The sequence below is a fragment of the Trachypithecus francoisi genome, unplaced genomic scaffold (assembly GCF_009764315.1).
Source record: "Trachypithecus francoisi isolate TF-2019V2 unplaced genomic scaffold, Tfra_2.0 Lachesis_group15, whole genome shotgun sequence".
Taxonomy (NCBI): Eukaryota; Metazoa; Chordata; class Mammalia; order Primates; family Cercopithecidae; genus Trachypithecus; species Trachypithecus francoisi.
This window is the reverse complement of record NW_022681460.1, coordinates 109,953,167-109,980,257: the sequence shown is the minus strand read 5'-3', so window position 1 is coordinate 109,980,257 and position 27,091 is coordinate 109,953,167. Positions and strand designations below refer to the sequence as shown.

The window sequence follows — 27,091 nt, the reverse complement described above, 5'->3', positions numbered from 1 at the left end:
TCCTTCTGCCTCAGCTTCCCAAAGTGCTGGGATTACAGGCGTAAGCCACTGCTTTCAGCGTTCATGAAATGTTAATACTGCAGATATACTGCAGGCTTGTGTATTGTATCGATATCTGTGCTTTATACATAAAAAGGGTAAGGATGTTTTGCTCCCCAAGAACCATTTCTGCCCCCTTGGGAGCACCGCTGGGAACCCAGGTTCCAGGGGAAGCTTGTCATTGTCATTACTTCTGCTAATCCTTGACAACCCCTCAAGCGGGTGCCAACCATCGTGAACAAAATCTGAGGCTTCAAGGGAGATTGAGTGACTTATCCGTATGTCCCAATACAGTAACAGCTTTACTTTAGTCGGGGAAATACACTGTTGTGTAGGGAATCTGTGTATGTGCGTGTGTACTACTACAACTAATAAATCTTGGCCCCAGGGGCTCCTGGGGGTTCCCTGGCCCCGTCTTGGGGAACCGCGTCCCCATCTCGCCCTCTCTCGGCCCACTTCGGAGGCTCGGTCTGCGGCTGCGCACAGCGCGCGGAAGCGCGGTCACGTGACTGTTGCGGCCCACCAAGATGGCGGCGTCCTGGTTGGTCTTGCTGGCGCTGTGTCTGCTGTTGCCGCTGCTGCTGCTGGGAGGATGGAAGCGCTGGCGGCGGAGGCGGGCGGCCCGGCATGTAGTAGCCGTGGTGCTGGGCGACGTGGGCCGCAGCCCCCGTATGCAGTATCACGCGCTGTCTTTGGCCATGCACGGCTTCTCGGTGACCCTCCTGGGGTTCTGCAGTGAGTGGCCAAGGGTCTGGGAGGGAAGATGCTCTCTCATCCTTTGATCCTTGGTTCTAACCGCCCTGGGGAGTTGAGGCGGAAGTGCTCCTTTTGTCGCCGCCTTTGGGCAGATCTCCGAGATTGGAGGAGCGGGTTCTGCCCAGCCTTTCCTGGGTGGATCAGTAGGTATAGCCGGCGTTAATTTTGCCACGTGTCAGAACTGTGTTAAGTGAATCCATTGCGTGGTCTCACGTAATTCTCCTAGTAAGTGGAACCCAGGTGCATGGGACTCCAGGGCTAGTGCTGGTAGCTGCGTCTGTGTGCAGCTACCCTTGTCAAGCTATGTCTGAGTTGACAGGATATCTCATTCCTCATCTCTCAACGCAGAGCTCTGCAGACAAATGTTTCATTTGTTCTTCATGTCCATCTTTTACCCACAGTATGCAGGGCAGCGGTGTCTGCTCCTTCATTATTCTCCACGTTGGTATCTTGAGAGGGTAGCTCAACCCCATCTCGGGGAGAAGTGGGAACAGCACTAGTTGCCGTTAATCCCTGTTTAGAGTCTGCTAGGGTGATGGGGTAGAGTGGGACTTCCTAGGGATGGCTCTGTGGTGGGAAAATTCATCTAGATTCGTTTAATTGAGCACGTACTGTTTGCCAGGCATCGTGTTAAGTGAAGGTAGGTAAGATTCAGGCCCTCTCTCTGTGGGCTATCTAGAGGAATCTGAACAAGAATTGGCCGCTTTCTCTGTTCTGGCTAGTGAGGAACAGAGAGAGGTTTTGAAACATTTTACTTTCCAAAACACTCTTCGTGATTCAGCCTGAGTTGGGAGATTATCTGACTTTAGATTGCTGCTGCTGGTACATTAAAGGGATCATTCTCATTTTCAGACTCCAAACCCCATGATGAGCTCCTGCAGAACAACAGAATTCAGATTGTGGGGTTGACAGAACTTCAGAGTCTTGCAGGTAAGGATGCAGTCAACTCCAGAATCCTCTGAATCCATGGGCTGGGGGCAGGGGGTGTTTGTTTGAAAAGCCTTGCAGATTGCCAGACGCTCCTTTGGTAGTCACAGGTGTTTTCTGACTTGCAGTTGGGCCCCGAGTTTTCCAGTACGGAGTCAAAGTTGTATTTCAGGCTGTGTACTTGCTGTGGAAGTTGATGTGGAGGGAGCCAGGTGACTATATCTTTCTCCAGGTGTGTATCAGCCTCTGCTTCCCTCTGTGAGAACCATGTTAACAGTTTATTTTCCAGCACAAATTAGTAATATATTGCATATTCATATGTGTGTGTGTTGTGTGTATAAAAGTTTAAAGATGTGAGTCTTTAAACATGCACAAGGCCGGGCGCGGTGGCTCAAGCCTGTAATCCCAGCACTTTGGGAGGCCGAGACGGGCGGATCATGAGGTCAGGAGATCGAGACCCTCTGGCTAATACAGTGAAACCCCGTCTCTACTAAAAAATACAAAAACTAGCCGGGCGAGGTGGCGGGCGCCTGTAGTCCCAGCTACTCGGGAGGCTGAGGCAGGAGAATGGCGTAAACCCGGGAGGCGGAGCTTGCAGTGAGCTGAGATCCGGCCACTGCACTCCAGCCTGGGCGACAGAGTGAGACTCCGCCTCAAAAAAAAAAAAAAAAAAAAAAAAAAACATGCACAATTGGTAATAAATTGCATATTCATGTGTGTGTGTGTGTGTGTTGTGTGTATAGTTTAAAGAGATGAGTAGGAGTCTATGGTATGTGTCTATTTATGGCACCTATCCATGCTGTGTCATTACAGATAGTCTTACATTGTACTGACTGTGTATCTTAAGTGTTTTCCATGTATTAACTCATTTAGTCCTCACAGTAACCCGAAGAAGTATTACATTTAGGTAATAAAAGAACCTGTTTCTTAAGGTTGTTCTCATTTAGATGAGAAAACCTAGACCCAGAAAGGCTCTGTAAGTAGGCCATCGCCATACAGCTAGGAAGTGGTGGAATCAGGGGATTTGAACGTAGGTAGTCAGTCTGGTTCTGTAGTATATATATATATATATATACACACACATATATGTATACACACACACACACACACACATATATATTTTTTTGAGACAGAGTTTCGCTCTTGTCGCCCAGGCTGGAGTGCAGTGGCGTGATCTCGGCTTACTGCAACCTCCGCCTCCTGGGTTCAAGCTTTTCTCCTGCCTCAGCCTCCTGAGTAGCTGGGATTACAGGTGTCCACCACCACGCCCAGCTAATTTTTGTATTTTTAGTAGAGATGGAGTGTTGCCATGTTGGCCAGGCTGGTCTTGAACTCCTGACCCCAGGTGGTCCACCTGCCTCAGCCTCCCAGAGTGCTGGAATTACAGGCATGAGCCATTGCGCCCCACACCTTCCTCTTTTAATAGGCAGCCTTGAATTCCAATATGTGATGTACCATACTACATGTATTTAGTCTCATGTTAATGGATACTCAGATTTTTCCTGATTTTGTTTTTACTTTTACAAATAGTGCAGCTCCAAGCACAGTGAGCATATGCCTTTTGCATAAGTCCAGTTTCTTTCTTAGGATAAATTCCTAGTAATGGAATTGTGTAGTCAAAGTTGATGCATTTTAAAGATGTGTATGTTACTGGATAGCTTTAGAGTAAGGTTGGGCCAGTTTGACCACTTCTGAGTTGGAGGTGCCTCTTCTTCCCCATCCTTACCATCCCCAGCTGTTGTTAGACTTTTTTAGAATTTGCATTCTGACAGGTGAAAAATGCCATCTCTTTGTTCTGTTTTTTGCCTCCTTGATTATTGATGATCTTGGACTTTTCATGTTGGCTCTGTTTGTTTGGTTTTATTTGTTTGTTTGTTTGTTTGTTTTAGAGACAGAGTGTAGCTCTGTTGCCCAGGCTGGAGTGCTGTGGCACAATCATAGCTTAACTGTAGCCTCATCCTCCTGGGCTCAAGTGATCCTACCTCCTCAGCCTCCTGAGTAGTTGGGGCTACAGGCGTGTCCCACCACACCTGGCTAATTTTTAAATTTTTTGTAGAGATGAGGTCTCACTGTGTTTCCTAGGCCGGTCTTGAACTCCTGGGCTCAAATGATCCTCATGCCCTGGCCTCCCAAAGTGTTGGGATTACAGGCATCAACCACTGCACCTGGCCCATTCTGTTTCTTTTATGAGTTTTTACACCTATTTTGGTGGTGGGGAGGGTCTTTCTTCTGCTTATTATCAAGAGCTCTGTGAAGGTAATAGTCTCATCACCATGTGTGTTGTGACTATTTTTACTTGGTTTATTGCCGAGCACAGTTTGGGTTTTCCTCCTCTTCAAGTCTCTATCTTTCCTAGAACCCCCCAGGTCTGCCTAGCATTGCTGTCTGCTGGTTCGTGGGCTGCCTTTGTGGAAGCAAGCTCGTCATTGACTGGCACAACTATGGCTACTCCATCATGGGTCTGGTGCATGGCCCCAACCACCCCCTCGTTCTGCTGGCCAAGTGGTGAGAGTCTGGGAAGAGGGTAAAATACCATGCCCCAAACCACTCAAGGATGAGTGAGAAGAAGGGCCATGGTGGGCCTCCGGAAGCTGGTTCCCTGTGTGCTCTGCAGGAGGCGGGATGAGGCTGGTGAATCAGGCCAAATGCTGGTTCGAAGTGATAGAAACAGCCCTCAGCAAAGGACTACATTTTTTGGCCCATGAAATGGAAGTGTCTGGGGAAATGGTTGCTTTCGAGCTCAGCAGTGTCACTGGGACCCAGCTCATGTCTGTCTCCACACTCCCTTCTGGTGGTGGTTCCGGTGCTCTCCTAGCTCTCGTCCCCACCTAGGCTCTGTGGGGAGGGCAGCCCTCTCTGATTGGCTCATGTTGGTTACCTGCCTTCCTCTGATCTGCCTATTGAGGCCAGGGGGCAAGTGCTCCAGCAGAAGAGCTGGGTATCAGGAGCATCCATATCCCATAGACAGAGGGTGTGTGAGGGCAGATTCCCAAACTGAAACCCAGGGCTGCTGTTGGGAGCTGGAGAAGTGGGCCATAGTTGCTGTAGCTGATGAGACAGGGAGGGAAGAAGGACCAGTGGTAGCGGTGGGACGTGGAGCTGGGAAGGTCGTCTGCTGTACTCTGAGCCTGACTATAACATGTCTGTTACACTCCGCACAGCCAGCCTTCATGTGCACATCCAGCCTCTGTGTGCACGTCCAGCCTCTGTGTGTACTTCCAGCCTTGGGCCACTGGCTGGCTGTGACCTTTGCCCTGATGAGTTTGTTCACTGGCAGTGGTGACAGCAGCAGCAAACAGCTCAATTGAGCAAACTGAGCAAAATGCTTAATGGTGAGCACCTGCTGCATGCCAGTCCTCCGGCCAAGACTTTTTTGAATTTTACCTCGTTCAATCTCCATGCATCTCAGGAGGGTGTACCTTTTACAAGTTAGGAAACTGAGGCTCAGAACAATTACACTCTTGCCACACAGCTAAGTGTGAGGACCAAAATGTCGTCCCAGGCAACCCCATTTCCGAGCTTTCTCCGCATCTTGAGAGAGGAACAGGCCATGATACCCTGGCGGCGATATCGCTCATGCCCTGTTCCTGCTCTCCCCTGTGATCAGGGCTCAGTCTCCATTAGGAGAGAACGTGTACAGCATTCACTGAATCCCTTTGCCCCACGTTGAGAGCAAGCCGTCGCCTTACAGCCTTTGCAGTGGTAGCACAGGGTGGCTGAGATCCGCTAGTGAGGCCTTTTACAGCAAGAGAGAGGATGTCCACTTTGGCAGTGATACACAGTGTCCTTTTATTGATTTTTTTCAATTTGTATGTATTTATTTGAGGCAGAGTCTCACTCTGCTGCCCAGGTTGGAGTGCACTTTCCTTTGAAAGTGATTGCATTTAAGCCAACAAATGACACAACATAAAGAAAGGTGTGTACAGCATAAAGAAAGCACTGGCACAGGTGGGGCTCAGGGGGTACGGACTCTCCCAGCTCTGCGGCCTTTTCTCTGCTGAGGGATGTCGAGTCACGTGGTGGTGGTAGCGGAGGCCTGTCTAGGGCTCTGCTGACTGCTAATCCGTCTTTTCAGGTATGAGAGGTTCTTTGGGCGCCTGTCCCACCTGAACCTATGCGTTACCAATGCCATGCGGGAAGACCTGGCGGAGAACTGGCGCATCAGGTACCAAGGCCTGGGACTACGGCGGCCTGGGACTACCGTGGCCTGTGAGAGGCACAGGGCCCCCGATTGGCTGCAGTGAGAGCTGCCTTGCCTGCTGCGGCCGTGCTGGCGAGGCAGTTTGAAATACTGAGGGCCTGGGAGGTGGTCCCTGGTTTGGGGAAGCCGGGGGAGGAAGGGGCAGAGATTCTTTCCCAGCCAGCCAGGGGGTCCAGGCAGTTTTGGTCCTAGGACGTCTCTGTGCATTCCCAAGTAACTGCAAGGCTTCTTGTCATCGTCTGAGACTTGGATTCCCCAAGCATCCTTCTTTTCCTGGAGCCTCTGAGTCCTCTATTCCTGAGGCCTTTCTTCAGCCCTCTCAATATCCCTGCCATGATTTCATTGCAGGGCTGTGACTGTCTATGACAAGCCGGCATCTTTCTTTAAAGAGACACCTCTGGATATGCAGCACCGGCTCTTCATGAAGCTGGGCGGCATGCACTCTCCGTTCAGGGCCCGGTAGGTCTCCCATCCTCAGCTGCCTTCTCTCCTGCTTGCTACTGCCCTGGCCTCTCCCCTTCTCACTGAAGACCTGGGAACCCACTCATCCAGGGGTTGGCAAACTAAGGCCACAGGCCAGTCTCCTGCTTTTGTAAATCAAGTTTCACTGGGACACAGCACACTCATTCCCTTCTGAGTTGTCTGCTGCCGCCTTTGAACTACAGCAGCAGAACTGTGTTTTGCAACAGAGAACCTGTGGCCCACAAAGCCTGAAGTATTTATTCTCTGGCCCTTTAAGAAATGTTTGTGGACTCCAGTGCTGTCTTAGTCTCCTGCCGGTGGGTTCCCAGGCCTGTGGCAGGATCTGTGGACCTGTGTGTCCCTTGGGGTGTCTCATGGGGCTGAGGAGGGAATCTTTGTGCAGGTCCACACACCCTGAGGTGTGCCCTGGGTAAGCTGGGGTGGTGTGGGAGGGCACCGCAGCACCCTCATCTTGAGTCCAGGGGATAAGACAGTAAGTCCCGTGGAGGAAAGGAATGAGTCAGTCTTGTTTGCTGTTGTAACCTTAGCACCCAGCAACAATATTAGAGAAAGCAAGCCCAGGCCTCGGATGGCAGGGGTGGCCTGGTACAGCTGATACGGCCGGGCACCCCAGCCTTTCGGAGCCTGCAGGCCTCACCACAGCAGCAGATCCCATCCTGGGTCCTCGGCCTGCTCTGTGGCCTCTCACAAGCTTTTTTTCTGCTTCTTCAGCTCAGAACCTGAGGACCCAGCCACGGAACGGTCGGCCTTCACAGAGCGGTATGCTGGGAGCGGGCTGGTGACACGTCTCCGCGAGCGGCCAGCCCTGCTGGTCAGCAGCACAAGCTGGACAGGTCTGCACGACCCCTGGGGCACTTAGGGTTGGAGTGACGGGCACCTGGCCAACCTGTGTTCTCCTCACCCCTGCCAGTCCTGCATGCCCCCATCCCACCACGGTCTCAGTGAGAAGGGGAGGGCACGTGAGCTGGAAGAGGGGTGTCTAGAAACAGGCCCCTGACATTCAGTTCTCTTCTTGTAGAGGATGAAGACTTCTCCATCCTGCTGGCAGCTTTAGAAAGTAGGTGTGTGGCTGCGGTGAGGAGCTCTGGCTTTGTTGGGGGCCCCTGGGCTATGAGCTGCTTGCCTTGCCTGCAGCATGTTCCTGTCCCGGTCCACTGGGTGGGGCAGCCTGGGGACAGCAGGGGTGGTGGACGTGGGCTGCTATGAATCCCCATTGGGTCACTGAGTGACCAGGCTCTCAGGCTGAAATGCCCCCTCCAGGAGAGTGTCTCACACAGCCTGGTGGCCTCCCCGCCGGAGCAGTGCCCTTTCTCCGCCTCACCAGGTGACTCTGGCTATTGTTTATTTAAAAATTTTTTTCTGAATGGGCGTGGTGGCTCACACCTGTAATCCTAGAACTCTGGGAGGCCGAGGCAGGCAGATCACCCGAGGTCAGGAGTTCGAGACCAACCTGGCCAACATGGCGAAACCCTGTCTCTACTGAAAATACAAAAATTAGCCAGGTATGGTGGCGGGCGCCTGTAATCCCAGCTACTCAGGAGGCTGAGGCAGGAGAATTACTTGAACTCAGGAGGCAGAGGTTGCAGTGAGCTGGGATCGTGCTACCGCATTCCAGCCTGGATGACAGAGCGAGACTCTGTCAGAAAAAAAAAAAATTCTATCACAAATTCCATGTAGACTTGTTTCTTTTTTTAAACACAGAGTTTGAACAACTGATTCTTGATGGACACAACCTTCCTTCTCTCGTCTGTGTGATAACAGGTACCGCCTGGGACCCTGGGTGTCTGTTTGGCTGGGGGATGGCGGAGGGGGAGGGGCATGCAGCCTTTATCCTGCGCTTCCCATGATCTTGTCTCCGTAATCCTCACTGCAGCTCTCTGCCATAGGGTCTTATACTGCTTGGCATGGGGGAAACTGAGGCTCAGAGGGTTTCATAGCCAGGCAGGGAGCCCAGATTTGAATCTGCAGATACCAGGCTTTTACTTTCTCAGTAGTTTTCAAGCATCTCTTTGTTGTTGTTGTTACATCACTGGTGTCTTTTTTTTTTTTTTTTTTTTTGAGACAGAGTCTCTGTCGCCCAGGCTGGAGTGCAATGGTGCATTCTTGGCTCACTGCAACCTCCGCCTCCCATGTTCCAGCAATTCTCCTGCCTCAGCCTCCCGAGTAGCTGGGATTACAGGCGCCCGCCACCACACCCGGCTAATATTTGTATTTTTAGTAGAGACGAGGTTTCACCGAGTTGGCCAGGCTGGCCTCGGACTCCTGACCTCAGGTGATCCACCCGCCTTGGCCTCCCAAAGTGCTGGAATTACAGGCATGAACCACTGTGCCCGGCCTCGTCAGTGGTGCCTTAACCAAGCCTCTTCTAATTTTTCTAACGGAAGAGCCCGTCCCACAGTTACTGCTTCTGAGCACTTTCGAGGTGATTCAGTGAAGAAGGAGAAAAGCAGAAGCGGTGTGGGAAGAGGCAGGGTCTGGGCCAGCTACTGGTCCTGCTCTCCTCCCTCCTCTGGCCTCTAGGCTCCCAGGAGTAGCTTGGAACCCACGCCATGAGCTCTGGGGGCTGTGGCAGGGCAGGGGGAGTCCTCATGTCCCCTGTGCACAACACAGACAAAAGGCTGGGTCCATCTAGTGGGCGGTCAGGTGCCAGGCCAGTGCTTACCCCGCTGTTTGCAGCCCGAGGCAGCTGGCTGCAGGTGCAGGGCTGTGCCTCAGGGGTCAGGGTGCACACCCCTGTAGGGCTTGGGGCGCCTGAGTTGCTTCTGGAAGGACCCGGATGGGGCCTGGCTGGAGCTGCGGAGGGGTGGGGCTTCTGGAAAAGGGATCCCTCCTAGGGGGGAGTCTCGGGCCTGGGGCCATGTGACAGGGACAGAGACGAGTCCATGGCAGTGTCTGCTCTTCTCTGTGAAGGCAAAGGGCCTCTGAGGGAGTATTACAGCCGCCTCATCCAGCAGAAGTGTTTCCAGCACGTCCAGGTCTGCACACCCTGGCTGGAGGCCGAGGACTACCCCCTCCTTCTAGGTGAGAGGCTGGCAGGAGGCTCAGGGAGGACACGGGGCCTTCAGTGGGGGAAACAGGTGGGTGGAGTGGAATTTTTCTGAAAAGGTGGCTCTGGAGGCCACTTGGGGATAGGGCCTGGCCTGCTGCCGACGCCTCTGGCTGAACTCCCAGGAGGAGGCTGCTTCCTGGTGTGCCAGCCCCTCCATTCAGTCCTCTTCCTTCCCGCAGGAGGGCTGGGCCTGGGGTTGGGGCCACTGTTGCCCAGGTGTGGGAGGGCAGTGGCTTTGGGAGGTACAGGGACGATGTGTCAAACAGCGTCGCCTCTGCCAGTGAGATGGTTCTCCCTCGCCTCCGTCTCTTTCCCGTTGATTTCTCCAAGTGGGGAGTCGGCTTGGTCCTGGTGTGTCTCTAGAGCCGCATCTTCCAGCCTTGAGTGAGCAGAGCAGTTGGAGGCTGAGGGCCTTTTCCTGGCAGGACTCTCTAGCTCGTCTCTTTTTTAGACAGATTCGCTCCGTTGCCTATGCTGGAGTGCACGATCTCAGTTCATGCAACCTCCGCCTCCTGGGTTCAAGCGATTCTCCCACCTCAGCCTCCTGAATAGATTATAGGATTACAGGGGCCTGCCACAACACCTGGCTTATTTTTGTATTTTTAGTCCAGACAGGGTTTCACCATGTTGGCCACACTGGTCTCGAACTCCTGACCTCAAGTGATCCTCCTGCTTGGCCTCCCTAAGTGCTGGGATTCCAGGCATGACCCATCACGCCTGGCTCTGGCTAGTCTTTAGAAATGTTAAGCTATTTGGCTTTATTTTCACGGTGACAGCTGGTTTGTGGTGGGTGTGCTGTGGTTTATTATTATTATTATTATTATTATTATTATTATTATTTTGAGATGGAGTTTCGCTGTCACAGCCCAGGCTGGAGTGCAATGGTGCGATCTTGGCTCATCTCTACCTCCGCCTTCCCGGGTTCAAGCGATTCTCCTGCCTCAGCCTCCCGAGTAGCTGGGATTACAGGCACCTGCCACGACACTCGGCTAATTTTGTGTTTTTTTTAGTAGAGATGGGGTTTCACCATGTTGGCCAGGCTGGTCTTGTACTCCTGACCTCAGGTGATCTGCCCGCCTTGGCCTCCCAAAATGCTGGGATTACAGGTGGGAGGTGAATCTGGGAGGTGGAGGTTGCAGTGAGCCGAGATTGTGCCACTGCACTCCAGCCTGGGTGACAGAGTGAGACTGTCTCAAAACAAAACAAAACAACAACAAAAAAACCAAATTGTGGTTAGGTAGAAAAAGTGTCACCTTACATTTTCAGATGTCCCAGCCGGGCCGTGTGGCTGCTTGGCCAGCTTAAGCCACTTGTGTTTGGGGCTGTCAGGGGCCTTTTCCGATTTTCACTCCCCTTGGGGGGTGCTGCCTCACTGTGCTGGGAGGATCTGTGTTCCCAGGGCAGAGGCCAGCGCTCTGACCGCACCCCTCTTGCCTAGCAGGGTCGGCAGACCTGGGTGTCTGTCTGCACACGTCCTCCAGTGGCCTGGACCTGCCCATGAAGGTGGTGGACATGTTCGGGTGCTGTTTGCCTGTGTGTGCCGTGAACTTCAAGTGGTAGGAGCAGAACCTGAATCTTTCTGGGGATAGCTTCGCAGATCCAACGCTGAGGGGGACGCAGTGCAGAGCGAGCTGCCCACAGTGAGGCCCTGCACCTCGGTCAGTCCAGCACACACTGGAGGCCACTAGGAGGAGCCCTGAGGTTACTGTGGCTGGGCTTGAGCCTCACTGAAGTCGTGGCTTCCATTTAGAGCTCTTGTTACATTTAGGTTGATGCAAAAGTAATAACGGTTTTTGCCACTAAAAATGGCAATTACTTTTGCACCAACCTAATATGAAAAAAAAAGCATCTTAAATACTAGAACTCCATTTGGGGCTTTTGCTCCTAGAGTAGAATTGGCAGGAATTGCCTGCAGGCTTATACGGTTTTCTTTGTTCCTTTCTCTTCCGCCATGTCCCTTTTGGCCAAGCTCATGGTGGGTTTGAATCAGCTAAATGAGTGTCATACTTTGGCCTCACTCCACCAGCACAGACGGGTGTTTGGAAGGGCGGCGTTAGAAGAGATTCTAGAAGTAGTAGCCCCGGCGCAAGCTGAGTCCTTGGCCCCTGCTCAGGAGCCGGCCTCTCGATGGGATTCAGGGATATGCGCCCCTCGTGTAAGCTGAGCTCAGGGAAATGTGGGGATCATACCTGGTGCCCTAGAAAAGTCATCTTTTACGTGCTGAGCCAGTCCCCAGGGGGTTGCCTTTACTTGTTCCATGGCCATGGAGTTAAGAAAAGCAGGCAAAAATAATTCTTCAGTCCGTGAAGAGCATCCAGCACAGAAGGTACAAACCCTCCTTACGGCTCCCTCCTGAAATCGCTTTGGCCATTTTGATGTGCAACCCTCCCAGGTCTTTATACCCTTCAGATGCCAAATCTCAGAGCTAGCTCCCGGAAGCCACACCGCCAGCCTGGCCTGAGCATGGGGTGGGGTGGGAGCCTAGGTGGGCACCCCAGGGGTCTGGCGTCTCCTCCAGGCAGCTCTGAGGCTCCCTTGGTTCTCTGTGCAGTTTACATGAGCTGGTGAAACATGAAGAAAATGGCCTAGTCTTTGAGGACTCAGAGGAACTGGCAGCTCAGCTGCAGGTAGCCGCGTCTGCCACCGCGCCAGCGTGGGGAGGGTTCTGGAGACTGGCACCGAGTCACGCTCCCTGATTCCTGCCACCCACAGCCAGGGTGGGACCATGTGGGGTCTGGCGGAAAAGCTAGGGAGGGAGCAGAGGTCACAGAGGCCGGCCTACTCTGCTGTCCCGTTTCAGTACATCCCGGCTGGGGAAAGTTAGGACATACCCCCACCTGCCCTCTGGATTTATGGAGCTGACACTCCACAAATGATGCTGGAGCCGGCCGGCCGGGCTGCAGTTCAGGAAGTGATCAGGATCAGGTAGGCGGGTAAAGGGAGCTCCTGGGACCAGCCCTGAAAGATGAGTGGAGTTCTGCAAAGGTTACTTGTTTCTTGTTGCAAAAAGTAACACATCATTCTTGCCAACAGAATGACTGGCAGGATTTTCAGTAAAGGTCCAGGTCGGAAGTCATTTAGACTGGGTCTCCCAGTCTCTGTCAGAACCATGGGACTCTGCTGTGGTGTGAAAGTAGCCACAGATTATCTGTAGATGAAGGGGTGTGGCTTTGTTCCAATAAAACTTTACTTACAAACAGGCTGTGGGCTGGATTTGGCCTGCAGGCTGTAGTTTGTGATCCTTGATTCAGACAGTTTAGCAAGGCTGAAAAGAACACCGACACCCCCTTGTTACGCACAGATGCGTGGGACTGTGTTGGCCAGAGGCCGAGAGGAGGGTGCTCCAGGGGAAGGCACAGCATGTAGAGGCCAGGAGGTGCTCCAGGGCACCAAGTGTGGGAAAGTGGGATATGTAGGGAAGTTTCCAGAAAGCGTGATGTCAAGTGGGAGGCGGAGCGCTGCTGGGGCGTGAAGGCTCTCGAGTCCAAGTGAGGGAGTTAGGGACTTGGGAAGGGGTGTTGCTGGGTCAGGGACCTGGGATGGGGTGGGGACAGGCAATGAAGTAAGCTCTGCTCTTTATTTTTTCGCAGATGCTTTTCTCAAACTTTCCCGATCCTGCGGGCAAGCTAAACCAGTTCCGGAAGAACCTGCGGGAGTCGGAGCAGCTCCGATGGGATGAGAGCTGGGTGCAGACTGTGCTCCCCCTGGTTATGGACACATGACTCCTGGGCCAGAGGCTAAAACCCCAGGACCCCTGCTGCCCTCCCTACAGCTTCTTGGGAGTCTCAGGGCAAACCCTTTCAAGCAGCGCCTCCCAGTGGCCAGTAGCTGAAATGACGGCAATGATGCCGCCTGGGGAATGAATTGGTTGGGACCCCGGATGCTGTGGTTGGCCCTGATTTCTTCTTTGGAGGCTCAGAAACATTTTCTCTCTTCTGTTCTTCACGCCCCATACCCCTGCTAGCATATTACTGTCCTGTGACTTCCCCATGACCTCTGCAGGGCTCCTTATCCTGTGTTTGGTCTCCAGGTGTCGCCTTTCTGCCATGTTGCTAACGTTTTGATTCCCGTCTTGAAAAAAAGCACCTGCTGCATCGTAAGCCCAGGTGTGTGGCAGCTGCAGCGGGCTTGGCTTTGTGAGGAACCGAGTGTGTCCACGCTGGGGGAACAGCATATTTGATACACATGTTTTTATTTGCGCAAAGAAAATGCTATTGTTGGAGCCAGAATTTTCATGTCTGATTTATGGTGATTTTCTTAAGAACTAGAACTGCTGGCAGAAAGGGGGCACCCCCACGCTTAGACGGCCAATGTCTTATTAGAGGGCAGTTTGTGGTTCCTGGTTTGGAATTTAACATTCTTCAAACATTCCAGTCCAATGAAAGTTTTATCCGCTTTCCCATATAAAAATTCTTCCCACGATAATGACTTAATTCTCACAGTCATGTTGGAAGGCGTGTGTGAGGCCTACAGTGTGAGGTTCAGAATTGCCATTTCCAAGTGCTCTTCGTAGGGAAACAGTTTCTGGTCATGACGAGGTTCGGCTTCCCATTTGATCCCAGCCCGGCCTGGAAACAGAGCACATGTGTTTCAGGATGGCGGTGTTTGGGGACATTAGCTTATTGTGTGGGGCTGCTAGGACAGGCCTGGCAGGGCGGGGGGAGTGTCCAAGTCAGTTTACTTGGTTCACAAGTTCCCAGGCCCATCCAGGTACCTAGAATTGGCCTCCAGGTTTGCATAGAAGTGGCTAGCAGCAGGCACCGTGCCGCTCTCCACGCTCTGCCCGTCTCTGCTCCAGCACTTGGCACAGGGAGACAGAAGCAGAGATCTGAATCCATATCTACCGGGCTGCTCAGTCAATCCACTCTTCACAAAGCTTAGAAAGCGGCCGGGCACAGTGGCTCACGCCTGTAATCTCAACACTTTGGGAGGCTGAGGCAGGTGGATCACTTGAGGTCAGGAGTTCGAGACCAGCCTGGCCAACATGGTGAAAACCCATCTACAAAAATACAGAAATCAGCCAGGTACGATGGCGGGTGCCTGTAATCCCAGCTACTCAGCAGGCTGAGGCGGGAGAATCACTTGAACCCAGGAGGCGGAGGTTGCAGTGAGCCGAGATTGTGCCACTGCTCTCCACCCTGAGTGACAGAGCGAGCCTCCATCTCAAGAAAACAAAAAAACAAACAAAAAAAAACCCCAAACACAAAACCAAACATACACACAAAACGCTTAGAAGGGGCTGGTGTTCTGATAAGCACAGATGCCTGAAGAGCCGTTAGCCAGAGCGATACGATCTTGTTCTGTCACCCAGGCCGGAGTGCAGTGGCACGGTCATCGCTCACCATAGCCTCGACTCCTGGGCTCTAGCAATTCTCCAACCTCCCAAGTAGCTGGGATGACAGGTGCGTGCTGCCATGCCAGTAGTTTTTTTATTTTGTAGAGATGGGGTCCTGAACGCATGGCCACAAGTGATGCTCCTGCCTCAGCCTCTTTTATTTTTTTGAGATGGAGTTTTACTCTGTTCCCCAGGCTGGAGTGCAGTGGCGCAATCTCAGCTCACTGCAACCTCCGCCTCCCAGGTTCAAGTGATTCTCCTGCCTCAGCCTCCTGAGTAGCTGGGATTATAGGCGTGCGCCACCACGCCTGGCTAATTTTTGTGTTTTTAGTAGAGATGGGGTTTCACTGTGTTGGGCAGGCTGGTCTTGAACTCTTGACCTCAGGTGATCCGCCCAACTCAGCCTCCCAAAGTCTCAGCCTCTTACCGTGTTGGGATTACAGGCGTGAGACGCTGTGACCCGGGATGATTTTCATTTACAGTTTTTTGTTACGAGTGGAAAATGTGTATTTATAAAAATAAAGTGGTACAGACATGAACGTGTAGAAGTCTCTATCATCCTGCCATCCAAGGATGTTAACGTGTATATCAGGGATGTCCAATCTTTTGGCCTCCCTGGCCCACACTGGAAGACGAAGAATTGCCTTGAGCCACACATGAAATACACTAACGCTAGCAATAGCTGATGAACTAAAAGAAAAAAAAAATCACAAAAAAACCTCATACTGTTTTAAGAAAGATTACAGATTTGTGTTGGGCTGCAGGTTGGACAAGCCTGCTATATATATATTCTAGGTTTTCCCCTATAGGCCTACTAATGTGAAAATGATTATTGTGATAAATGTTTTGTTGAGATGAAGTCTTGCTATGTTGCTCAAGGTGGCCACAAACTCCTGGGCTTAAGCCATCCTCCTGCCTCACAAACTCCTGGGCTGAAGCCATCCTCCTGCCTCAGCCTCCTGAGTAGTTGGGAATATAGGTACTCACAACCATGTGTGGGTGATCATTATTATTTTTTAAACAAAAATGGGGCTGGGCGCAGTGGCTCATGCCTGTAATCCTAACACTTTGGGAGGCTGAGGTGGCAGATCACTTGAGGTCAAGAGTTCGAGACCAGCCTGGCCAACATGGCAAAACCTCGACTCTACAAAAAAAATAGAAAAATTAGCTGGGCGTGGTAGCACGCGCCTGTAGTCCCAGCTGCTCAGGAGGCTGAGATGGGAGGATAGCTTGTACCGGGGAAGTGGGAGGTTCCAGTGGGCCGAGATGGCACCACTGCACTCCAGCCTGGGCAATACCAAGCCAGACTCTGTCTCAAAAAAAAAAAAAAAAAAAGGTGGGTGGGGGCTTATACTCTATGTGCTGTTTGGCACTGCTTTTTTCACTATATTGCAGGTATTTTTTCACGTAAGTATCTGAAGAAAGACTTCCTTTTTTTTGCTTTTTTGAGACAGGGTGTTGCTCTGTTGCCCAGGCTGGAGTGCAGTGGTGAGATCACAGCTCACTGCAGCCTCCACCTCCCGGGCTCAAGCCACCCTCTCACCTCAGCCTCCCGAGTAGCTGGGACCACAGGCGTGTGCAACCATGCCCGGCTAGTTTTGGTATGTTTTGTGGAGATGGGGTCCCACTATGTTGCCCAGGTTGGTCTTGAACTCCTGGGGTCAGGTAGTCCTCCTGCCTTAGCCTCCTAAAGTGCTGGGATGACAGGCCTGAGCCCTGTGCCTGGCCAGCCTCCTGTGCGAGGTTGTGCGGGACTCTCATGGAACCCAGTGTGCCTTCGTGTGCTGGCTTGTTTGTTGGCTCTGTAGTTAACAGGCTGCCCCATGTGGACAGGCATTGGGTCGTCTGTGTCTCTGTGTGCAGGCAGAGGCTGCTGTGGGTGCATCTGTGCACACGGTTGCCAGGAAGGGCTCTGCTCAGAGGGAGCTGGGGCAAAGGCTGGTGGCATTGGGGGTCATGGGTGTAGTGTGGAGGTGCGAGAGCCAGGCGGCTGGGCTGCAGTCTGCGGGAGCTCGGGGGTCGCTTGGCCTCCGTGTGCCCTAGTGTCTTTGTTAGAGAGATGGGACAATGACAGCACACCCTCACAGGTGCTGGGGGCTGACAAATGTCAGTTCTGAGGACAGTGGCTGGTCCACTGTGGGGCCAGTTCCCCTTCTCTATAGTCACCCTGCTCGTCCTCCACTGACTGGGTGCTCAGGACAGTGGCGTGGTGGATCTGCCTGTATAGCCTGTGCTCCAGCGTCCTGCAGGCCACAGCTGTGTCCAGCCCTGACCCCCGACTGCCTCTCCCGCCACCTCCATTTTAGAGATGAGGAAACCGAGGCCCAAGGGCTTAGGGAACTCTGCTCCAAAGCACACAGTAGGGCTGCTGGGCTCAGACCCTCCCTCCCTGTGCTGAGCTGCCCTCCTCCTGCCCCAAGCCCCTCCATGCCCTGAGCCCACTCTGCTCGCCAGCCTCTGCCCAAGTTCCCCGCATGGCGTGGGGGTGTGGGGCATCCTAGCTTTTCCCCGGTGCCAAGTTCTTCCACTTCCACTGGAGTCTTGCAGGGACAGCGTGGGGACCCTGCAGGCCCAGGAGGGTGTGGGGGCTCACCTAGTTCGGTGGTGAACAGCTGGCATGTCCCTGGGTTGCGGACGGTGAAGGCCACGTAGACCTCAGGAGCCCGCTGGTGCTCCCGGCAGGCAGCCAGCCTCCGCAGGACCCCGACCAGCGACATGATGGCTTCTGGACAATACAGCACATCTACAGTGAAAGCTTCAGGTTACTGAAAGGGACCAGCGGAAAGTTCCAGGTCACGCTGACCTCAGCAGCAGGGCGAGGCCAGAGAGGCAGCGGTCATATGAGACTATTAGATGCTATTTGACTATTTGTGCCATTAGATGGAAAACAATTACTCGGGTGAAAAAGGAGAACCCTTAGTAGAGAAAGCTGCAAAAGACCAAAGCAAAAGAAAAAAGTCTCCAGACTCACTGGTGTTCCTTGGAAAAACAGCTCTGGTTCTCAGCCTGTCTAGAGGGCTTTGAATGACACAAAGCCTGACCCTGGTGTGAACTCGGTGTTACAGGCGTCTGCCGATTTGTTTGCTGGCTTGCAGGGGGGGGCCTGTGTCCCTGGCCACCGCTGGGCCTGTAGTTTTCAGGGCTGGGACCCAGGATCACAGGCAGAGCTCTGTTCCACCAGAGAGGGGACTGAGTGTGCCAGCAGGGGCGAGGGGTTTCCGGTGGCCCAGCCAAACACCACCTTCTCTCAAGGGCCCTGTCCTTGTCCCAGAAGTGGCTGTTTTCCTCCTGTGGTCTCTGAAGGACACAGGGCATGGCTCTGGGACACAGCCATGTGGTGATGACTGTAACGGGAGTATGCCTGTCCCCAATAAGAGGGCTGTGGCTTCAAGGTCACCTTAAGAGGCACCCCTGTCCTTTGATGTCACCCTGGAGGCCCAGAGTAACTCTTCTGGAAGCCCCATCATGTCCATGCCCGACAGCGGCCCTTGTTCCCTTCTCCCAGAGCCAAGAGCTGGGTGGAGCTGCAAGGACACCGCCTGCGCAGGGTGCCCGGGGCTGGGCATTACCTGCCGCGATGACAACATCTGGCTGGAAGGCAGAGAGCTGACAGACCGTCGTGACGTCCCAGTCCAGCTGGGCCACTGTCACCCTGGGACTGTCTAAGTTGGCAGTGATGTCTGCCTCTAACGAGAGGCCATTGAGAAGGACATTCCCTCGGAGCTGCTTGAGGACCCGGCTGTGACAATCGCTGAAGATGTATGCCCGGGGGTGGCACATCTTGCAGATGGCCAGGCCTGTGAGGCCGGCGCCACTGCCAAGCTCTAGGACAGTCCTGGAAGAAGGAAAGCGGACCATGTCTGCGACTGCACCAGGGTAAGCCTGCCTCGGTGCCCCGCCCTGTGCCCCGAAGTCACCTGTCAGTGAAGGCTGCCGGGTTCTCAATGGCCCATTCTGCAAGGTAGAGGGCAGCGTCCCATGTCACCAGGCCCGTGGTGCCGTGGGAGATGATGGCTGTGCTCTCGGAGAGCGTGACCGAGCCTCCCGAGGGCTGCGCCGAGAGAGGGCGAGAGAATCAGTCTAGCGATCAGAAGACAAGGGGCTTAGAAGACAAGTAGCCATCCACCCCATGACTGAATAAACCATGACAGGACCAATCACCACTCAGCAATGAGAAGCAGCTAAGTGTTGACATGCCAACAGCTTGCACAGGCCTCAGGGGTATCACGCGGCGTGAAAGATGCTCATCTCAGGCCACACAGGATTCCATTCATCGAACATTCCTGAGACGATGGAATTCTGGTGATGGAGTACAGGTCAGTGGTGGCCAGGGAGGGGCCAGGTATGGCTATGAAGGGGCAGCTGCCTTGTGATGATTCAGTGTGCTATGTTTTTCCTTTGTGGTTTTCTGTATCTATGTTTTCTCTTATTTTTTTTGAGATGGATTCTTGATCTGTCACCCAGGCTGCAGTCAGTGGCACGATCTTGGCTCACTGCAAACTCTGCCTGCTGGGTTCAAGCAATTCTCCTGCCTCAGCCTCCCAAGTAGCTGGGATTACAGGCACCTGCTACCACGCCCTGCTAATTTTTGTATTTTTAGTAGAGAAGGGGTTTCACCATGTTGACCAGGGTGGTCTCAAAACTCCTGACCTCAGGTGATCTGCCCGCCTCAGCCTCCCAAAGTGCTGGGATTACAGGCATGAGCCACCGCGCCGGCCTAATTTTTCTATTTTTAGTAGAGACAGGGTTTCACCATATTGGGCAGGCTGGTCTCGAACTCCTGACCTCAGGTGATCCACCCGCCTTGGCCTCCCAAAGTGCTGGGATTACAGGCATGAGCCACCGTGCCCGGCCAAGTATTTGAGGACTGGGCATCAGGTCCTTGTGAAGCAGGTAGTGTGTGTTACCTACTGGACAAATGCCCAACAACCCCCTGCTGTTGTTGAAGTGCTTGATTTACAGACAGGGAAACTGAGGACAGGAGGTTAACAGACCTCATGTCTAAGACTGCAGAATGGGTAAGTCAGGATTTGAACCCACACTCGTGTTTTCATTTTGTGCAGAAAGGGTATCTGGGCTGTGAGGGGGAGGCGGGTACCCTTCTCATACCAGCAAATAGCTCCGGTGGCCCTGGGTGGACTCCTTGGCCATCAGGGTCTCCGCCATCGCCTCGTACAGCTCGTCCAAAGGCTCCGTGTGGACAGCCTCGTGCTGGGGGCAGACAGAGGGAGAGCTTGTTTGCTTTCGTTCTAATCTGTAAAAATGGCCAGATGATTTTCACCAAGTTTGGAGGGAAGATTTGGGACGGAATGGTGTAATACTGGCCAGGTGGCATATAAAATATTCACTTTGCTGGGTGTGGTGGTGTATGCCGATAGTCCCAGCTACTCTAGAGGCTGACATGGCAGGACTGCTTGAGCCCAGGAGTTTGAGGACAGCTTGAGCAACAGAGACCTTGTCTCTAAAAAAAAATAATTCACTAGGTAGGGAAACCTGGATGGAAGGGCCTTCAACAAGAGGTGTTGAGAGGGTAGGGTTAGGGTAATCTAGGGCAGGAGACAAGGATTCTGTGAGAGCTGTCGCGTGACCATGACAGAGCTCTGTGTTTGGATCAAACACAGAGAGGAGGAATACCAAAGGTGCTGTTAAGTGCGCCCAGGCAGAGGTGGGAGGGCAGCCCGTGCTGCAGGCTGTGGCTGTCAGCTGGTGGCTTCTCCACGGCTGGCCCGGGCCTAGGATTCACAGGGCAGCAGCAGGGTACACTGGGTGACTGCTGCCCTCTGCTGGTGGCACAGGGCAGACCTGCTGGTGACCACAGATGTACCCTTTGGGAAGGATTAGGGAGAAAGCGGGTATTGGAGAAGCAGGGGATTGTTTATTTGCCAAAAGTGTGGCCCTTTTACTCAGCAGGTCTGCTACTGCCTACTGAGGAACGGCCTCTCTGACATCCTCCCTCATGTCAAACCCTGCATGTTCGGGCCCATCTTTAAAATCCATCCTAGGCCTGGCGCAGTGGCTCATGCCTGTAATCGCAGTACTCTGGGAGGCCGAGGTGGGCGGATCATCTGAGGTCAGGAGTTTGAGACCAGCCTAGTCAACATGGTTGAAGCTCTGTCTCTACTAAAAATACAAAAATTAGCCAGGCGTGGTGGCATGTGCCTGTAGTCCCAGCTTCTTGGGAGGCTAGGCACGAGAATTGCTTGAACGCAGGAAGCAGAGGTTTCAGTAAACCAAGATTGTGCCTCGGTACTCCAGCCTTGGCAACACTGTGAGGCTCTGTCTCAAATAAATAAATAAGTAAAAAATAAAATCCATCCTGTATCAGTCAGGAAAGAGCTGATTCCAGCAGGATCATTGCGGATAATTCACCAGGGGAACTAGTTCCAAAGGTATGACAAGAGCTAAACCTTCCAACAGGGGCCCGTGGCGCAGCCCAGAGATGGACAAGAACAGGAAACTCCAAACCCTTCTGCGGGCAGGACAGAGGGTGTGGGCGAGGGTTCCAGTGCCGTGGGCTGGGCCAGCCTGGTAGGAATGAGAATCCATATGCTAGGAGCTGGGGCCCCAGAGAAGCATCTGCTGCGGAGACGCCAGGGGGCAGAGGGAGAGACGCTGGTCTCCCCTTATTCCCACCCTGCACTGTCTCCCATGGGTCACACCCAGCTGCAGCCAGTTGCCTGGGAGGCGCCTGCCATGCTGGGGTCTGCAAAGCAGGCCTAGGGTCCAGGAAGGATGGGGACTCCAGCACGCAGGTGGCTATGCTGTCGGGCTACTGGGCGGACACTGCCAATAACTGACCTTTTTGATGAGTTCTGAGAGAAAGCACTGGACATACTTGACTGACGGCGGGTGCTTCACACACACAGGATGCTTCACAGTCTACAGCAAAGGACAGAACGTTGGTTGCTGGGGAGACCCCGTCTTAAGTCTCCTATGAGCTTCAAGCCAACATAGCAGAGGGCAAACTCTGGGCTACCCAATCCCTCAGCAAAGATGTAAATGGACACACTGTTCTGGCCCCATGCATCTTAAGTTTGTCTTAAGATATAAGCCGTTTCCTAAAAATGCTCCCGCTGCAGCAGCACAGGCCATGGCCTGGTTCTAATACCCATTCTGAGCAGGAACACAGGGCATGTGGGCCCTAACCACCTCCCTCCCAGGGGAGCCAGTGTGAACCAGGGTTTGCAGTAAGGACAATCGCCAACTGTCTGGCTCTATGAAAGAGGCGGGAAGGCCCACTCGGCACCTGCTCTCTTGGAGCGTGTGTCCCTGGGGACAGGATGGAGGGAGAGGGGACTCTCAGGGTGACACTCCAGCTAAAGCCGAGAGAAGCCAAGTGCAGGACGAGCAAGTTCCAGGCAGTGGGAACAGCCGGTGCAAGCTCCGAGGTGGCCATGGCCTGGCACTTGGGAAGGAGGGCAGAGGGACTGGTGCAGCAGGAGTGGGGATGGTAGGAAAACAGGAGCCTGCAGGGAGGGAGGAGATGGTCCAAAGTGCCTGCTGGCTGGGAGGGACGCAGATTCTGCCCAAGGGCAGCAAAGTACCCCACACAACACACAGGCCCTTCAGGCTGGTGCTGGTTTTTCTTTCTTTTTTTTTTTGACACAGAGTCTTGCTCTGTTGCGCAGGCTGGAGTGCAGTGGCATGATCTTGGCTCACTGCAGCCTCTGCCTCCCGGGTTCAAGCGATTCTCCTGCCTCAGCTTCCCCAGTAGCTGGGACTATAGGCGTGCACCACCACACCCAGCTAATTTTTGTATTTTTAGTAGAGATAGGCTTTTGCCATGTTGGCCACGGTGGTCTCGAACTCCTGACCTTAGGTGATCTGTCCACCTCAGCCTCCCAAAGTGCTGGGATTACAGGTGTGAGCCACTGTGCCCAGCCTTTTGCTGCGTTTTAAAGCAGCTCTCCCTACATTTCATGCTTCACCACCTACGAGGGTGAGGCTCAGGGTGAAACTCAGAGCAGGGTGCCTGTATCGCTCTGAAAGTCTTCCCTGCTGTGGCTGTATCTTTTCCATGTGGCTGATCTTGGTTCACTTCTAGCACAGGAATTCTTAACCAGGGCTCCCAGGATGGGCTGGGCGGGTGGGGGTGGAGGATGTCTGCTTCCCCTGAGTTTGTACAGAAAACGTATTCTTCTGGTGCGCTTGTTTCTGGGAGGGAGTCTATCGCTTTGTCTTTTCAGAAGGGCTCATGGCCCTTCGAAGGTGAAGACCCAGGATGCAGGGTGATCTGCACTTGGCTCACAAGGCCAGGGCCAGGCTGTGGCTGGCCCGGGTGGTGATCCTGCCTCTCACCTGCATGCAGATGCACTTGAGTCCAAACCCCACCCTGGGTAAAGCAAGGGCCCATTTATGTCTAGAAGAGACAGGAGTGGGCAGGACAGGTCTCATGTATGCAAAAAAAGAAAGTCTCTGAGCATCTCCCAAATGCTAGAAGCTGTTTTGCACCTGTCATCTCTGTTTTTGCTGTGTATGGTTTAAAAAACGTTCCCTAGATCCCCCCCTCTCATGCACATTTTTGTATATTCTGATGTCTAAGTCTTAGAAAACGAAAGAGCTAGAGCTGTCGGAGGTGCTGACACCCACCTGCAGTGGTGACGCAATGGTTTTGTTCTTTGAACAGAGGTGTTTTTAAAGGGTACAAGCATACCTGTGGTTCTTCTATCAGGTCTTCCGGAGAGATTCAGGAGGCAGGGTCATGAGTCCCAGGGACTCTGGGATTCTTACCTTCTGCAAAATATCCCGCAGCAGCTCAGAATCTGATGAGTCTCTTAGCTTTGCTTCTAAGCTCTGTGTGGAGGGGAGAGAGAAATCTCAAGGGCGCATTCATAGGAACATTAAACACGCAATAGAATGTGTTGGCAAAGCGTTGTGTGATCTCTCCCTGGGGACGTGGAGCCAGTTGGAAGTGGAAGCCACAGCGGCTGAAAGCCTGACCTTCAGATGTCACACGGTGCACCTGGATGAGTCACAGGAAGAAGGCTAGAAGACTGACTCTTGGCTGCATTAATCCTAGCTACTTAGCTGCCACCCAGGTCATGGGCCACCTCCCTGGTTGCACGGGTCAGCCAGGAATTACCAGGGCAGCCATGGCACCAAGGTTCGATGGGCTTGCCACCTGAGTTAAAGTGGAAATGCAGAATGTGCCTATATCAGCCTGGATTATGTTGTCCTCTTACAGCGGCCTCAAGCCCAGCAGTGAGCTTTGGCTCCTGAGTTAGGCAGACTGTCTTGGCTCATATGTGACACAGGGCAAGGCACTTCATTGCTTCAGAGCTCCTTCCATGCTGTAAAAGGCCCTACAAGACCTGGTCCTAATCCCTCTCTCTGGCCTGTTCTCCCTCACCCCTGGCCCACCCTGCTCACTCCACTCCAGCCACACTGGCTGCCCTTGCTGTTGTTCCTCAGCCACCGCTGGCTTGCAGGGCCTTTGTATATCCTGTTCCCCAAGCCCTTCCCATGCCTGGCTGCTTCACCACTCAGGCCCCAGTTCAAATGTCACCTCTTTGGGGAAGGCTTCCCTGATTCCCTGACTTTGGTGACTCTTCTCCCCAGTTGCTCCATTCACCATTTCCCTGTTTTCTTGGCTTTAAAGCCACTTCTGGTCTTTCCTTGTTTATTCATTTATTTGTTTATTCTCTGGCTCTCCCATGCCAGCAGAGCCTCATCTGTCATGGGTACTGCTGATCCATGGTGCCTGGCTCACGGAAGGCATTTATTAAACATTTGGAGACTGAATAAAAACACTAGTTAACACCAGCATGCATTTCCCATGAGCTAGGCACTGATCCACAGGCTTCTGTACTCAACCCTGAGAGGTAGTGTCATGATAGCCCCCATTTTATTAATAAGAAAACAATAGCACAGAGAGATGCAGTCACTTGCCCAAGGTCACACAGGGCCAGGGATTGGGCTGGGATTCGAAGCAGGCAGGCTGTCTCCTGGGTCTGAACTCTCAACTACTGCACCCAAACCAAACAATCCCTCTGGTCAAATGTGAGTGATAATAATAGTACCCACCTCGTGGGTGTTCAGGGTGAGCCCATTAGCATTCAGCATGGGCATGTGAACAATTATAGTCAATACTGAATGGAGATCTATGATGCTTTTATGAAGGTTTCTATTTTGAGTTAAAAATGCACAAATTTCTCCAGACATGATCTCTGAGTGCTAAATATTTTATGTCAATGGAATAACGCAAATGATTAATCACCACCCCATAAAATGGGGCAGACTCAGGGAGGAAGAGATATCCAAACTGCCTCATGCCAGTGAGCTCACCACACAGGAATTACAAATGGGGCCGGGTGCATGAAGCCCCTCTGCTGGCAGAAGGGAGGTTGCTGCCTGCCATGCGCCTGTGCTGTGGATGGCAGGTCCCCAGGGCGACGAGAGGCCACCGCCTCCCTTCTCTGTCTCTTCCATCACAGGCGTGAGAGCCTCAGCGCATGAGCCGATTCTGTGCGCTGCTCGATGTACAGATGAGAACACTGAGCCACGAGGGACAGCCTGTGACCTGGTCACCGCGCTCGGGAGAACGTGGTTACCCGCGGTCCTGAGGGCGCTGACTTTTTAGAATGGGCGAGAGCAGCTGTGTCCCAGCGACCAGAACGATTACTGCCTTTAAAAAGTCGTGAAAACGATCGTGAACTGTACCCCACACCCAGCGCGCGTCGGCCCCCAGCAGACCGTGGAGCCGCCCCCAGCCTCCGCCGCTAGCCTGCGGGGCAGGAGGGGTGCGAGCGACTCTGGCCAGGCCCCGGGGACGGGGACCGGGACGCGCGGCCCTGTCGGGAGCCCAGGCACTCACATGGCGGGAGCGCCGGGGGCTTCAGCACGGAGACCCGTCCCGTCTGCCCCTGGACTCCCCCGCGCCCCGTGGGCCTCTCCGCGCTCCCCGCCGCCCACCTGCCAGGGGAAGGAGCGCAGCGCGCGCGCCGCCAGGAAGCGGCGCTCGAAACTCTGCAGCAAGAGTTCGGTCCCCGCATCCTCCTCCGGCGCCATGACGTGGGAGGGGCCGCAGCGTTGCCGGGAGACCCGGCGGAAGCAGGGCCTGGACTGAAGAAGGGGCAGGCCCGAGGCAGTGCGTCGGGGCAGAGAGAGGGCGGGGCCCGGGGTAGGGCCAGGAGGAGCGTCGTGGGGGCGGACTCCGGGGCGGGGCCAACATGAGCGTTATGAGGGCGGGGCCCGGATGAGTGCCAAGAGGGCGAGGCCTAGGGTAGGGCTAGGATAAGCGTCGCTGGGGCAGGTCCTGGGGAGAGTCCAGGTTGGCGGGTCCTGGGGCGGGGCCAGGATAGGGCGATCCTGGAAGCGGGGCTTCGGAAGCGTCCAGGTTGGTGGCGTCCTGGAGGCGGGGCCTTGCGTGGGGGCAGGATGAGTCCTGGAGGCGGGCATTAGGGCGGGGCTAAACGATGATTGGGTTCAGGAGGTGGGACTCGGAGCAGAGCCCAGTGGACAGGTCTTAGGGCGGGGCTAAGGCCAGACCAAGAGAAGGACTCCGGAGGCGGGGCCGGGGCGGGGCGTTGACTCTGTCGTAGTACATCGCCAGGGCCCGGGTTCCGGGAGGCGGTGCCGAGTCCCGATTGTGGGCTGCGCTCAGGAGGCGGGCCCTGGGGCGTGGCCAGGCGCTGGTCGGGCCCTGGGAGGCGGAGCTTAGGGAGGGGCCGGTATGGGGAGGGAGCCAGGGCCTGGGAGGCGGGTCGGGGCCCGGCTCAGGCGCCAAGGCGGAGCTGGGCTTGGGGCGAGCCCGAGACGGAGCGAGGAGTTCAGGGTGTGGGCAGCGGGGAGGAGTTTGAGGAGGGGGTCGGAATGTGGCTTAAGTTCGGGAGGCGTTACCTGGGGAGGGTTTGAGGCAGGCCCAGGAGCGGAGCCATGGTCGGCCGAGGCGGGGCCAGGGGCCGGCTCCAGGATTCGGAGCTTCGGGCGGGGCCGAGTCTGGGGTTGGGGCCCAGGAGGCGGGGCCGGTTAGGGCGAGGGTCCCTGGGATCGTCAGGTCAGGCCTTGGGCCAACACTGGCGCTCTCGCAGTTCCGGCGCCTTCAGGAAAGTCTTTTTGGCAGGGGCCTTACGGGTTCGCGCTTCGTTCCGGGAGGCCTTATCCTACCCTCTTTTCCATCAGCGCCACCCCTCTGGGGCCCGGCAGGAGGGAGCTTTTCCCCTGTCCCCCAGCCTTTGGACTGTCACCGAACAAGCCATTCGTTCACCAAATACTTATTAAGCGCCTACGATGTGCCTGGCAAGGGAGATGTAACAGTGAGAAAAACTAGGTGTGGTCCAGGCCCTCTAGGAGATCAGGGGCT

The 27,091-nt window shown here is 54.1% G+C and overlaps 2 protein-coding genes and 1 long non-coding RNA gene across 9 annotated transcripts in view; 2 read left to right on the top strand and 1 right to left on the bottom strand.

The window, feature by feature from the left end:
- Nucleotides 1-526: 526 nt before the first annotated feature.
- On the top strand, nucleotides 527-15,327 carry ALG1 (ALG1 chitobiosyldiphosphodolichol beta-mannosyltransferase). Of its 2 annotated transcripts, XM_033235811.1 has the most exons (13): nucleotides 527-774; nucleotides 1,648-1,725; nucleotides 1,851-1,954; nucleotides 4,079-4,227; nucleotides 5,798-5,887; nucleotides 6,272-6,382; nucleotides 7,118-7,239; nucleotides 7,425-7,463; nucleotides 8,108-8,167; nucleotides 9,317-9,427; nucleotides 10,897-11,011; nucleotides 12,007-12,082; nucleotides 13,046-15,327. In XM_033235811.1, exons 1-13 carry the CDS (start codon nucleotides 567-569, stop codon nucleotides 13,175-13,177), a joined length of 1,395 nt encoding a protein of 464 aa, XP_033091702.1. In that variant the 5' UTR covers nucleotides 527-566; the 3' UTR covers nucleotides 13,178-15,327. The 2 variants fall into 2 exon arrangements, with proteins under 2 accessions (XP_033091702.1, XP_033091703.1); XM_033235812.1 differs by lacking the exon at nucleotides 12,007-12,082 and having other exon boundaries at nucleotides 13,046-13,865.
- EEF2KMT (eukaryotic elongation factor 2 lysine methyltransferase) lies at nucleotides 12,613-25,888 on the bottom strand. Of its 6 annotated transcripts, none has more exons than XM_033235815.1 (8): nucleotides 25,702-25,886; nucleotides 23,521-23,583; nucleotides 21,589-21,669; nucleotides 19,900-20,001; nucleotides 18,708-18,841; nucleotides 18,360-18,625; nucleotides 17,384-17,533; nucleotides 12,613-14,023 (listed from the first exon to the last, which is right to left on the bottom strand). In XM_033235815.1, exons 1-8 carry the CDS (start codon nucleotides 25,795-25,797, stop codon nucleotides 13,923-13,925), a joined length of 993 nt encoding a protein of 330 aa, XP_033091706.1. In that variant the 5' UTR covers nucleotides 25,798-25,886; the 3' UTR covers nucleotides 12,613-13,922. The 6 variants fall into 6 exon arrangements, with proteins under 6 accessions (XP_033091706.1, XP_033091705.1, XP_033091710.1 ...); XM_033235814.1 differs by lacking the exon at nucleotides 25,702-25,886 and adding an exon at nucleotides 25,075-25,652; XM_033235819.1 differs by lacking the exon at nucleotides 19,900-20,001 and having other exon boundaries at nucleotides 25,702-25,888.
- LOC117097688 overlaps nucleotides 25,836-27,091 on the top strand; it is a 45,420-nt gene continuing 44,164 nt past the window's right edge. The window contains exon 1 of the long non-coding RNA XR_004443030.1: nucleotides 25,836-26,125. This is a non-coding gene — a long non-coding RNA (uncharacterized LOC117097688). The remainder of the gene's footprint in view (nucleotides 26,126-27,091) is intronic.